Source organism: Ogataea philodendri (genome assembly GCF_020536065.1).
Source record: "Ogataea philodendri strain CBS6075 chromosome Unknown scaffold19, whole genome shotgun sequence".
NCBI lineage: Eukaryota > Fungi > Ascomycota > Pichiomycetes > Pichiales > Pichiaceae > Ogataea > Ogataea philodendri.
In genome coordinates, this window is record NW_025763980.1 from 1 (window position 1) to 12,749 (window position 12,749).

The 12,749-nt window shown below is 47.1% G+C and overlaps 7 protein-coding genes across 7 annotated transcripts; 4 read left to right on the forward strand and 3 right to left on the reverse strand.

Moving 5' to 3' along the window:
• Positions 1-112: 112 nt before the first annotated feature.
• Positions 113-1,051, forward strand: OGAPHI_003441 (uncharacterized protein; the record flags this gene model as incomplete). Its single annotated transcript, XM_046204416.1, has 1 exon — positions 113-1,051. One exon carries the CDS (start codon positions 113-115, stop codon positions 1,049-1,051), a length of 939 nt encoding a protein of 312 aa, XP_046061576.1.
• A 32-nt stretch (positions 1,052-1,083) lies between these two features.
• OGAPHI_003442 (uncharacterized protein) lies at positions 1,084-4,311 on the reverse strand (the record flags this gene model as incomplete). The annotated part of the gene is made up of 1 exon (XM_046204417.1): positions 1,084-4,311. The coding sequence occupies one exon, from the start codon at positions 4,309-4,311 to the stop codon at positions 1,084-1,086; it is 3,228 nt and encodes a 1,075-aa protein (XP_046061577.1).
• On the forward strand, positions 3,587-7,388 carry OGAPHI_003443 (uncharacterized protein; the record flags this gene model as incomplete). Its single annotated transcript, XM_046204418.1, has 5 exons — positions 3,587-3,691; positions 4,398-4,994; positions 5,415-5,904; positions 6,178-6,734; positions 7,149-7,388. 5 exons carry the CDS (start codon positions 3,587-3,589, stop codon positions 7,386-7,388), a joined length of 1,989 nt encoding a protein of 662 aa, XP_046061578.1.
• OGAPHI_003444 (uncharacterized protein) lies at positions 4,389-9,293 on the reverse strand (the record flags this gene model as incomplete). Its single annotated transcript, XM_046204419.1, has 1 exon — positions 4,389-9,293. The coding sequence occupies one exon, from the start codon at positions 9,291-9,293 to the stop codon at positions 4,389-4,391; it is 4,905 nt and encodes a 1,634-aa protein (XP_046061579.1).
• OGAPHI_003445 (uncharacterized protein) lies at positions 8,307-8,987 on the forward strand (the record flags this gene model as incomplete). Its single annotated transcript, XM_046204420.1, has 1 exon — positions 8,307-8,987. One exon carries the CDS (start codon positions 8,307-8,309, stop codon positions 8,985-8,987), a length of 681 nt encoding a protein of 226 aa, XP_046061580.1.
• A 156-nt stretch (positions 9,294-9,449) lies between the features above and the next one.
• OGAPHI_003446 (uncharacterized protein) lies at positions 9,450-12,452 on the reverse strand (the record flags this gene model as incomplete). The annotated part of the gene is made up of 1 exon (XM_046204421.1): positions 9,450-12,452. The coding sequence occupies one exon, from the start codon at positions 12,450-12,452 to the stop codon at positions 9,450-9,452; it is 3,003 nt and encodes a 1,000-aa protein (XP_046061581.1).
• On the forward strand, positions 10,135-10,377 carry OGAPHI_003447 (uncharacterized protein; the record flags this gene model as incomplete). Its single annotated transcript, XM_046204422.1, has 1 exon — positions 10,135-10,377. The coding sequence occupies one exon, from the start codon at positions 10,135-10,137 to the stop codon at positions 10,375-10,377; it is 243 nt and encodes an 80-aa protein (XP_046061582.1).
• Positions 12,453-12,749: the final 297 nt, after the last annotated feature.

A 12,749-nucleotide genomic window follows, 5' to 3' on the forward strand; every position in this document is an offset into this window, starting at 1 on the left:
AGTGTTATTTGTAGGGCAAAACTTGACATTACACCGCATAACATGACCAACTCTGAATAAAATTAATTTACGCTTTATCTTGCAAATGATGGCCCTTACTCCCCAACGGGCTATGAATACCCAGTTGCCCACGCCGGAGCCAGAACATTGTCCCGGGCCAGAGAGCGAGAACGCAGGAAAGTCGGACGCCTGTGCCGGCTGCGCAAACAAAGAGATTTGTGAGTCTCTCCCCAAGGGGCCTGACCCTGATTTGCCCTTGATAAACAAACGGCTTGCCAATATTCGCCATAAATTGCTGGTTCTTTCGGGAAAGGGCGGCGTGGGAAAGTCCACGTTCACGTCGATGCTCTCGTGGGCGCTTGCCGCGGACCCAAACCTTGAAATAGGAGCCATGGACCTGGACATTTGCGGTCCGTCGCTGCCCAAGATGCTCGGTTGCGAGAACGAGACCGTTCATTCTTCGAATTCCGGCTGGTCGCCCGTTTACGTGGGTGACAACCTTGGCATGATGTCCATCCAGTTCATGTTGCCGAACGAGGATTCCGCGATTATCTGGAGAGGATCGAAAAAGAACGGTTTGATCAAACAGTTCCTCAAAGACGTTGATTGGGGCGACCTGGACTACCTGGTCATCGACACCCCGCCAGGAACCTCCGACGAGCATCTGTCGGTGACCACGTACATGAAGGAGTTGGGAATTGACGGAGCCTTGATCGTCACTACTCCGCAAGAGGTTGCATTGCTGGACGTCAGAAAAGAGATCGATTTCTGCAGAAAGGCAGGCGTCAAGATCCTCGGTCTGGTGGAAAACATGTCGGGCTTTGTGTGTCCGAGCTGCGGCGGCGAGTCCAAGATCTTCAAGCCAACAACAGGCGGAGGAGAAAAACTCGCCAAGGAAATGGGTATCAACTATCTGGGAAGCGTGCCTCTGGACCCGCGCATCGGCAAGAGCTGCGACTCGGGCGAAAGCTTCCTCGACCTCTATCCGGACTCGCCAGCCACCGAAGCTATTCTCGATGTCGTCGACGCGCTAAGGGACGAAATTGAATAAGTACATTAATACACCGCATCTATCATTATCTATTATATAGTGGGGAGTCGACTCTTCAGGTAGTTCATCTCGCTCGATGGCAGGTCCAATCCCAACAATTGGTCTTTGTTATATTCCAGCGACAGGTCGAAAATCAACCGGATCACTTCTCTGTACATGAGCACTTTGGCGATCTTGGTTTTCGCATTTGGCTCTCGAAGCAGCACCAGTCCGTTCAACAGCTTCTTCACATAGTTCTTGAGCTCTGAGTCGTCTGTTTTCTGTTTCAATTGGATGTAGTTGTAATACAGTTCTCCTCCAACGATCCAATCAGACAAGCCTTGGAACTTCTCCAACAGCTGCTCGAGTTCGTCAAAGTTCGTATTGGCAATCACATAGTCCGGAGCAACGTCTGTCAATGTTAGTTTGTGTGCTTCCTCAATGGCACCAGCGTCAACAAGCGACCAGACAGCCTTCAACGACTCGCCCTCTTTCTCGTACTTGGTCGATCTGGCCTTGTGCAGAACAGACTTCGGCAACCGGTACGTCTCATGCAATGTGTCGAGCCGGAGATCGTTATCCAAGAACCGGAACGAATCGATGTTCTGCTTGATGAGCGCAGAAATCTCTGTCTCGCAGACCTTGTCGTCAGAAAGATGTTCCAGAAGGAACAACGACTCCTCGTCGTACTTCTGGGCGTTCATCTTCTTGCTGAGCTCCAAAATCACCCCGTCAATTCCCGGAAGTTGCAGAACGCTGTTGAGTTTCTTGAAAAGCAAAAATTGCGTCTCGTGCGAGTAGTTGTCAATCACAGACAAAGGAGACGTCAGCAGTTTGAATGTAGAGTAGTATTTGTCCTTTGTGTCTGGATGAACTGTCAGCTTGGACTCGTTCTTGAACACCTCGGCCACTAGCTCGCTGATTGTCCGGTTCGTGTCTCCATACTTGAGTTGCAACAGAAGCACAGTAGACCATGACAGGCCGTCCAGATGACGAACATAAGTGTTGGTAAAAATCTCTCCGGCAAGAAGCTTATAGATCTTCAAAATTGGAATAGGAATGTACTGCAACATTGACGTTTTCTCCCATTCAACCAGCTGCGATTTCGAGAATTTCCTCACCGACGGATCGTTAGAATCGATCAAGGTCAACAAAACAGACAAATGACCGTTCGACGTGTCCATTGCCGTCTTGACCGCTTTCCCCAGATCGCCAGAACAAACTTGCAAGAAGATCGTTTCCAAAGAATCGGTGGACTCGGAAATTAGCTTCGAAATCTCGGCAAAGTTGTACTGTTGGAGCCAGTCGATCAGCAGCTCACGACGCTGCAAATCGATGAACACCTCTCTCAGCTTCGGTTTGCCCAAACAGGCGTCTCTTTCAGCTTGGCCATGGAAAGATTCGCAAAAGCCGTCGTCAAAAATCCTCGAAATCAGATCCCAAACTTTATACTCGTTCGTTCCTTTGTAGACAGAAAGAATAGAGCGTAAAGCAACATTATCGTCTGGCTTGATTAATGGATACGAGTTGCTTCTCAAAACAACCTTCATGGAACGGATCTCGTTGGCCAAAATACTTCTCAGAAGCTTTAAACTGTCGTTTGGAGCCGGTTGGTGCTCCACCCTCTTGCGCTTAGTAGGGTGGTTGTCAAAAAACAGCTGGTTCACACTCTTTGCTGAGAGGTCCATGTTCTTTGAGTATTCGTAGTCGTTGCTGAACACCGATTTGAACCCGTTGGCGATGCTGAGCTGCTGATCCCAGGACTCGCTAGTCTCGAAATTGCTGTCTTTCTTCAACACCATCATGTCGATATCCTCGAGTTCGGGCTCATACGCCCGCACCTGAACAAGCTCGTCAAACGCCTCTTCCTGGGGCAGAACCTCGTCTTCAATTCCAATTGACTCCTGCTCGCTTTCTGGCTTCTCAATTTCAATAAACTCCTCCTTCTCAACATCGACGCTATCTTCCATGCTTTCGTCCTCGTCGGGAGTTCCCCAGCCTCCAGGAACAGAAGATTGGTCGCCTGTGTAAATCGATATGCGGTCCAGAGCGTTCTGTTGTTCGAGCGTTTTATTGCTCTGTAGCTCGCTTTCGCGCTTCATCTGCTCCTTGAACCGTTGAACAAGTTCGGGATCGTCTTCGTCTTCGTCAACCAATCCCCAAATACTGAAATGTTCAACTCTAAATGTGTAGGTTCCAGTGAGTGGATAATAACTGATGAATTGCATTCCCAAGTTGGCCTTCAGTCGACTAATATGTGCAGGAACTTCTGGAGCTGAAGGATCGGTGATGCGTGATTTGGTGGCTTTGTCGTACGGGAAACAGTTCTCGACACTCACGACAGCAGGAACGTTCATTCCGTTTCCGGGAGACGGTTTGTCCACTCCATCGGGGTAAACCTGGACTATTCTCGGTCTGAAAACAATATATACTCCAAGCAATTGTTCAAGTTTGTCATGGAATGCAGAGAGATCGACGGCATACGCAAACGAGATCTGCCCTAAACCTTTGCAACCAACGGTGAAGTTTTCCACGTGCGTTAATTCGGTGGCCGACATGTTGGCCAGTTCTGAAATCGTGGGTGTGCTCCAATATCCTTCAGGATTAGACGGTTTAGAAGTCTGTTCTGACTCCGACTGGGTGATTGGCCTTGCTGTTTTCGTATCTTTTTGGAGGAAACTGGGTTTAAAACTGGAAACAACGTGCATAAACCCGTTTGATCCCTTATGCTGTTTGCCAAGAATCACTTCGTCCGGGTTGATTTCGTAGAAATTCTTAAACGTTCCTCTTGGGTTTCGAATTGTGAGTTTCCTGTACTCGGACTTTGGCACAGATCCGTTGGTTTCTGCGAGTCCTGCCGGGTCGACCTTCGTTCTTTTGATCTCGTGAGGCTTCTCTGACGTGAAAATTCCACTGCTTGACTCGATTGGGTATTTCTGAGACCCAGAGAACGGTTTTGTCAGTCTATTGAGAAAAGATAGAGATGAGCCGGTATTTTCGTGTGAAACCATCGACGAGGTCGATCTTTTGCGTTTCAGCTGGACATCCTCATCTTTACGGCTCGGAGTCAACGCCTGGGGCATCTCTGAAACCTGCAAAGACGCAGAAGCGATATTTATGCCGTACGGGTTGGTCGACTGTTGCGGCTGCTGGACGGTCGATTGAGCGCCAGACAATGCATTATTTGTGGTCTGTCCGTTGCTTTGGGAATTCCCAAAGATATTTGGCCGACCAGAGTTGCCGAAACTGAACCCTGAAGATTGAGTTCCAGAACCAAACATGATTGTCAAGAGATGTTTTGTTTATTCAAAAATTTGTCTAAATTATTTGTTACACAGTATTATATCTGGCAGATTTTTCATGCTAGTGGCATCTTGGTCATCACGTCAAAGCTGCCTGTTCCGACGTTGTTGAGCTTTCCAATGACGATCCGGGCAGAAGGCGACTGCAATTCCTCGCGATCGTTGTCCAAAACAGCTTTGGTCAGGAATTGACAGGTGGTCTCGTAAGACATCTTGGTGAACGACGACGTGGACGAGTCGATACCCTGTCTGTTGAAAGCCAGGTAGGTTCCTTCTCTGGTCATGTAGTCGGCAATCAGGTCCAGATGTCTCGACGAGACAGAAATGGCGTATCTACCGAAAACGTTGTTGATTTCGTTCACAATCGTGTTTCTGGCAGCTTCCACTCCGTAAGTACGCAGAACAGCAGCAACGTCGTTCGACCGGATTCCGTTCACGTTGATGAACGCGTCGTGCTCCCACATGGCCGCAAAGTTCACTCCTTCCGTCACCAGAATACGTTTGCCCTGTTCTGGCTCTGGATGAAGACATCTTCCAATGCCACCAACTTCGCGCACCACAACAGACTTACAAACAGTCTCGATGATGTTCACCATCAACAATTTTTGTGTCTCGGCGCTCAGCTCCAGCTTGAAGTCGCACCATGCTCCGTTTTCGTCGTCGTAGTTGAACTGACTGATGAAGTTGTGGTTGATAATCACCTCCTGTTGTCTTTCACGAGCAGCCTGCGACATGCTCTGTTTCACCAAAGAGGACTTCTCCACATCAACGTCCATTTTATCTTCTGAATCTGACTCTGACTCTGACTCAGAAGAGCTGTCATCCAAAAGAGACTCGTCGTCAGACTTTTCAGCACGACGCATGGTCTCCACCTCTTCGTCGTCTGGACCGTCGTACGAAACGGCCTGTTTGGCGTTACTTCTGAGCTTGTCGTCGTCGGCATCGTCGTCTTCGTCGGCTGCATGCGAAGTCTGGGCAGCCATCTCGGTCTGAGAACGAGAAACAGCCTTGCCAACAGACGGCAAAGACTCGGAGTTCTGTTTCTTCTGTTTCTTCACCTCCTTCACAATAGCTGCTTCAAGAGCCTGGATGAACTTGGTCTTGATCACCTCTTCCAGCTCCTCCTTCGTGATATCGTACTCTTCCTGGTAGTCCTGACAGTCGAAGAACTTCATGTTGATCTCGTAAGATCTCGAGGCCTGGGCTCCGGTGGATCCAGTGGTCTCGATCACAGAAACCTCGCTGATCACCTCGGAGAAGTTGATTTTGGTGATGGATTTGCAGAAAGCGTCGGCGGAAGTGTCGTCAACATCGTCCAAAATAGGCAATGTCATTTGCGGCGTCTTGATGGAGGCAGATGCAGTCATAACAATTTCTCTCAAACGCGGAATACCAAGAGTAACGTTAGCAGCACCGTGACCAGCAAAGTGGAATGTGTTCAAAGTCATCTGAGTAGATGGCTCACCAACAGATTGCGAGGCAACAATACCAACAGCTTCTCCAGGATTGACCAAAGATCTCATGTATTTCAATTGCATCAAAGCCTTGAACTTCTTTTGGGTCAAACCACCAGTAGTCTTAGCGTCTTTGCTTGAAACAAACAGCTCTTTGTTTCCCTCAATGAACTTGTCGAGCTCGTCCTCAAACTTGTCGGAAACAGATCCCAAGAATTTACTTGGGTTGTAAACGGAAACAGTTGGATCGTATTTCAAGTTCTGTTCGTAATGAGACAAACCTGCTTGTTTCTTCAATTGTTTGCGGAACTTCTTGTTGTAAGTAATAGCAGTTTCTGTGTCGAGATTCTCAATAGTCGAAGGACTGTATTTTTGAAGCAGAGAGTTGTAGTTCTCCAAGAAGAACTTGAACTGGTGCATGTACGACTCCTTGGTAACATCGATCGAGTCTCCACCATAAAGGAATTGGACCAAAGTTCCATCAGCGTTTCTGATCGTGTTGTCGTAAGAAACGTGAACTCCTTCCAACTGCTTAGTCAAACAACGTTGCAAGTAACCAGAGTTGGCAGTCTTCACGGCAGTGTCAATCAAACCTTCTCTACCTGCCATACAGTGGAAGTAGTACTCTTGTGGACGGATTCCAGAGTAGAATCTGTTCTTGATGTATCCACCAGCACGGACGTTGGTCTCGAATGGCTTGAAGCAAGGAAGCGTCTTACCGGAAACCATCACCGGGACTCTTCTGCCTTCCAAAGCCTGTTGTCCAAGAAGACACATAATTTGAGAAACATTAACGTTCGAACCCTTGGCACCAGAAAGAGCCATGGCTTGCATAGCGTTCGATGGGAACTTCTTCATGGTTCCATCAGGAACACACTTGGAAACAACCTTAGAGGTGATGGCATTGACCTTGGATTGAGTCACAGCATCCAAAATACCAAGCTTGTTGTCATCTCTTGCGATCTCTTCCAAACGTTTCAATAGCTCAGCATTATCGACCTGGACATCTGCTTCCAAATTCGTGACCTCGGCAGCAGCAACACGACCAATGTCGGTGCTTTCTTCCAAGATCTTGTTTCTCCACTTGTTTCCTTCAGTTGTGAGCTTAAGGTCATCCATACCACATGTCAGACCCATCATCATATTATAGTTGGTGAAAAGACGTCCAAGAACAGAAAGTGCCTTACCAGCAACGGTAGCACCGTAAACCTCGTGCAAAGAGTGGATTAAACCATACTGAGAAGCACCGTATTGCGACTTATCCAAGATACCGCTCAAAAGCTCACCGTTGTGGATCAAAACCTCGTTCTCTTGAGAGCCATTGCCCCAGTAATCGTTCTTGATCTTGTTCTTCGACTTCAGATTCACACCCGGGATGTTTTGCGGCTTGATGTTGAGCAAAACGGTGGTGATGATCTGCTTACCGGTCCACATTGGCTGAGGCTTGAAGATGGCTGGCGGAACAGTGATGATTCTGGATCCTGTCGAGTGGCCATCTTCTGGTCTGATACAACCGTAGATCAGCTGCTGATATTTCTCTCTGGTGAAGAACGAATCCTTGCTGGTCAACCAAACACCAGCAGAAATGTGATCTTGAATTAAACCTCTAACTGGAGAACCGGCGGTTGGAGTAAGGTACTGGGAGTCGGTGTTTGCGAGATTGAACGCTTCGGCTCTGGCGTTTTCATTTTGTGGGAAATGCATGTTCATCTCGTCACCGTCGAAATCGGCATTATAAGCTCCGGTGTTGGCATAGTGCAATCTCAAGGTTTTCTCTCCAGGAAGAACTCTGACCTTGTGACCCATCATGGATGCTTTATGAAGAGTTGGCTGACGGTTCATGATCACCACATCGTTGTTTTTGATGTGACGGTAAACCTTCTTGTTGACAACTGCAGACCCAGAGGAAGGAGTAAGCAATTGTTTAGCGAGAGCCGTTCTCTGCTCCAAACTCATACCGATCAAAGAAACCAAACTACCGTCCTCATTTTGAACTTGCAGAGCACCAGGCCATTTGTCTGGACCATTAATAACGGCCTGTCGAAGCTCAGCAACGTTATGAACCGTCACTGGCTCAGGATAGGTCAGTTTCTTGGCGAAAACTGGCGGAACACCAATCTCATTAGTCTCAATCATAGGATCTGGAGAAATCACCGAACGAGCAGCATAATTCACACGCTTACCCATCATATGTTTTCTGAAAAGACCTTCCTTCTTTTCTAATGCTTGCTTGATACCAGGATGAGCAGTGTTGCTGTTTTGGTTCTGGTTCTTGGTGGAGTCGATGAATCCGTTCACATCATTTTGAAGAGTCACGATGGCATTCATCAATCTGTTGAATGTGATTTTGCGGTCTTCCACACTAATCTCTTTACTCAGAATGGAAAATTGCTCGTTCAAGTCTCTGATCATCAGCGAGGTAGTCAAAACCTTAGATAAAAGTTCATTTTGCGAGTTTTCGTGAACTTCGTCTCCTAGCTTGGAAGGAAGACGGAATCTGGTTGGCGGAACAACCAGAGCATGGATGAAAAACATGTCTGCGGAAATTGGAGATCCACCAAGCGGCTTGGAATGGAACAACAGATCCATCAATGTTTGCTCGTTCTTAAACACTTTCCGCAAGATATTACGGATCTCTGTGGAAAGAACATACTTGGACCCTTCCTTTGGCTGTGCAAATTCGTCAGTACCATTTGGCTTCTCCGAGCCGTTGGAACCATTCTTCAACATGTCGTGTCTCTGAAGACCTTTGATTCTATTGTTGGAGATCTGTTTATCTTTGAGTCCCAATTCGAAGATCTTGGAGAATCCATCTTTTCTGAAAGTTGGCGAGTACATTCCACAGTTGTCACATCTTGGTCTACTCAAAATGCGCTTGTAGAAATCGTAGATCACGGCCTTTCTTTCTTCTGCGACGGTGGCAGTCATGACGCCGTGCTCGGTGGTACGTCCGTCCGACAGCGCCTTTGCTATGCTCATATCAACGTAATGCTGTCTTTTTTCCATCAGATCACGGTCGGCTTTGGTGTTGACCTTCTGGGGACCGTCGTCCTCGATGGCTTCATCACCATCGTCCTCGGATTCCGAGCGCATATTGTCAAGTTCCAGAGCCTCCAAAAGCAGGCCGTACTGGATGAGTTTCAATTTGCATTCGTACTTATGCACGTCCATGGCTCTGAGTCTAAAATGGTGACAATATAGACAGGATGATCTCAGAAATATGTACATTTGGTTGAAGAAAAGTGGATTGTAAACAGGAATAGGCAATTCGATATGACCCTGGTGTCCTGGACAGTACTTATCGTCAAGACCACATGTAGCACACAAGTTCTTGAGGAAAGCACCGAGACTCAGATCATAAAGACCTCCAGGCACAGGATGTCCCAAGTTATCGAAAACAGTAGGATTGGTGATCTGTTTGGCAGAAAGCTTGCGCACATCAGACACTGTGAGCACGCCAAAGTCCACCGACTCGATCTGAGATCCAACTGGCTTGGCAATATCCATGATAAACCAGACTTTTCAAAGACGTTAATCTAACAAGGGAAAATTTAAAAAAAATTCAAAATTTTTTTATCACTAAAATTTTTCATTCCGGGTAATAATTATATAACATAAATGCTCATACTAGAAGATTGAACTGGAAACTGAAAATGGATGCGTTCATTGAATATCCAAAGTGCTCTTCAATTTCTTGATCAGCAGCCAATCGTCTCTTGGAACAGAATCTCTAAATGCAGGATCTTTCAACGTATCGATCGATCTTCTCGAGATCAGCGAGTACAATGGATCTTTTTCATCAACATGTCTTCCCCACGTTGGCTGTTGACCAGATGGAGCTTCCAATCTCATGGCAACACCAGCGTTAGTTTGGCCCTTTCTAACAGAATCTCTGGACTGATGGTTGACCTCCAAAGAAACAACCTTACCAAGAATCATTGGAGCGTTCTTTCCTGTTTCTGGATCAGGTTTCACCACGCAAATTGGCGTTCCGTGCTGGACAACACCTTCCACAACATCCACACCAATGATCATTGGGTTTCTCTTGTTGATGATCTGTAATGTCTTCAAAACACATGGGTAAATAGCATATTGTTGGTTCTCCTTTCTTCTTTCTTCGAGCAGCTTCTGTTGGTAAGCAGTGAAAGCGTCAAACAAGTGGTAGATGATGTCGGCATTGAAGATAGTCACGCCTTGTTCGTTAGCGTACTGTTCGGCTTCCTTGTCGATCTTGACGTCGAAACAGAGCATCACGGCAAATTCCTTGGCCTTATCCAACATGGCAGCTGCCTTCATCACGTCTCTCTTGTAAACAGGACCCAATCCAATAGACATCACAGGAATCTTCATGTCCTTCAAGAAATCAAGCAATGCCTCCAAAGAACCCAATGTAGAAGCCTGGACAGTAACACCTCTTCCGGAAGAGTCCACAGAGTCCAGCAAACCAGTCAAGTCGTCCATCACCTCGTCCATCAATTCGTCCTCGTCGTCGTCCTCGCCAACGACCAGCAATCTGGAACCTGCAACGGCCTTTTCCAGATCGTTGGCTGCAATCTTGACACCCAAAGCTGCCTTGACTTCCTTCAAGTGAACATATTCGGATTTGATACGCAACTCTCTGGATGGTGGTGGCGTTAACAGAGCTCTGATATTCGTGACAATCGGACCGTTCATACCACAAAGAACAATTCTGTCTCCTTCTCTCAGGATACCGTTGGACAAAACAACATCAATGGTGGTACCAAGACCTTCAACAACCTTGACTTCCAAAATGGTAGCCTCCACGTGAGAAAGGTATTTAAGTTGCTTACTCATTCTCTTCTGAGTGAGCTCAAGCAACAACCAAAGTAAATCTGGAACACCTTCTCCAGTGACAGCGGAAGTTGGAACAATCGAAACATATCTGGACAAGTTGTTGTTTTGGAAGTACAACTCAGAGTTCAATCCTTGCTCGGCAAGAGCGACCTTGATTGCTGTGAATCTAGTTTCGAACTCTTGCTGAACGGCTCTGGTCTGCTTAGCAAACGAGTCACGGAAAGAGTTGTTTGGAATCTCCTTCCAGTCGTACAATCTGTCGATCTTGTTCAATGCCACCACGAACGGAGCCTTTCTATCTCTCAACAGTCTGATCGACTCCAATGTCTGTTGCTCCAAACCGTGCATGATATCAATCACCAAAATGGCAATGTTACAGAGGGAGGAACCTCTGGTTCTCAAGTTCGTGAACGACTCGTGACCTGGAGTATCAATGATCAATAAACCTGGAACCTCGTAAACCATCTTCTCGTATGGAGCCATGACAGCAGTCTTTTGCTTGATGGCCTCAACAGGGAAGTAAGTAGCACCAATTTGTTGGGTAATACCTCCGGCCTCGCCTCCTTGAACGTTGGTTTGTCTGATCTTATCCAAAAGCTTGGTCTTACCGGTATCGACGTGACCCAAGATACAACAAATTGGAGAACGCAAGTTACTTTCAGGCTCTACCTTACCATTCTTCTCAGGAGCTGGAGAAGCATCCTTGGACACTGAAGTAGCCTTTGGCTTGGAAACAACAGGTGAGCTTTCTCTGAGTTCTTCCTCAAGAAGCTCGGCTTCCTCTTTCTCCTCTTCCTCCTCTCTGGTAAGTTCGTCGTCCTCGTTGTCGTCATCTTCGTCGTCCAAAGCGGCCTCCCAGTCGGCAGCAACCTCTTCACCGTCATCGTCAAGAGCCATCTTCTCCCAGTCATCAACAAGTTCTTCTTCCTCATCTTGAGAAGTCTTCTCGACGGCCTTTGGCTTAACCGCCTCCGTGGCCTCCTTGGCCTCGTCCTCCTCTTGTTGTTTCTTGACGTTCTTCTTCTTGGAGCCGTACACAACCTTCTTAGGTTTAGGTTGTTCGGTGGTCTCTTGGTTCATGACACCAGGAACAATGATGTTACTTGCCTGCAACAATTGCTGTCTTCTTCTCTCTTGCAATTGTTTCTCTTGCTTCTGCTTCTTGGTCAAGAATTTACCCTCTTTCTTGAGCTGTTCCTTCCTGGCCTTTTCTTTCTCTTTCTTGGCCTTTCTGGCTTCTTCCTTTGCCTGTTCTTCTTCTTCAGCGCGACGTTTTTCTTCTTCCTCTTGCTTTCTCTCTTCCTCCTCCAAACGTTGCTGTTCCTCTTCGGCTTGTTTTCTGAGTTCCATCTGTTTCTTCAAGAGAGCAATACCGGCAGGCATTTTCTTGGTCTTCTTGGTAGTCTTGGCTGCAGGTTTTTCTTCCTCTTCCTTTGGAGCCTCGGTCTCAGCGGACTCTGGACCAGGAGAGCTTTCCTTGGAGTCATCCTTTGGCGCCTGAGCCTTCTTTCTGTCGGCTAGCTGCTTCTTTCTGAGCTTTTCCTTCTCCTTCTTTTCTCTTTCCTTCTCCTTTTTACTCTTAATGACAGGACCTTTTTGCTGCGTGTTAGAAGCTTTTTCCTCTTCCTCCTGCTTGGCCTTAGCCTGCTTCTTGTTCTTGGCACGTTTCAAATTGGACAGGAAATCGTCTGCAAAATCGTCCGCCTCCACTGGAGTCGCCTCCGAAGATGGCTCTGGGGTATCGGCGGTAGAAGGAGCAGATCCTAATTCTTCGGCTTCAGGCATATCGTTCTCGAGGTCCTCGTCCCAATAGTCGCCGGCCTTGACGTTCTTCTTTCCCTTTTTCGCCATGTTTGTTGCTGTGGATTTGTTTCTAGTGTACTAATTCAATGAATGTGTTTTGATTAGATCGGATTTTCCCAACATACGAGAGGTACAATTCTGTATGGCTGTATGCTCATCAGTCTGCCTCTGCGTCGAATGATCGTGAACTGGTTTATGAGTTCAACTGGGTTACAATACAGGAGTGGTGTGTCCCGTATCACAAGTGGTTTTGATTTAGTGATCACTTTTTAATAAGGGAGTGCTAAAAAATTTTCAAGGCACACCACAGACCACCAAAAGTTGCGCCGCACTGAAAACTTGATA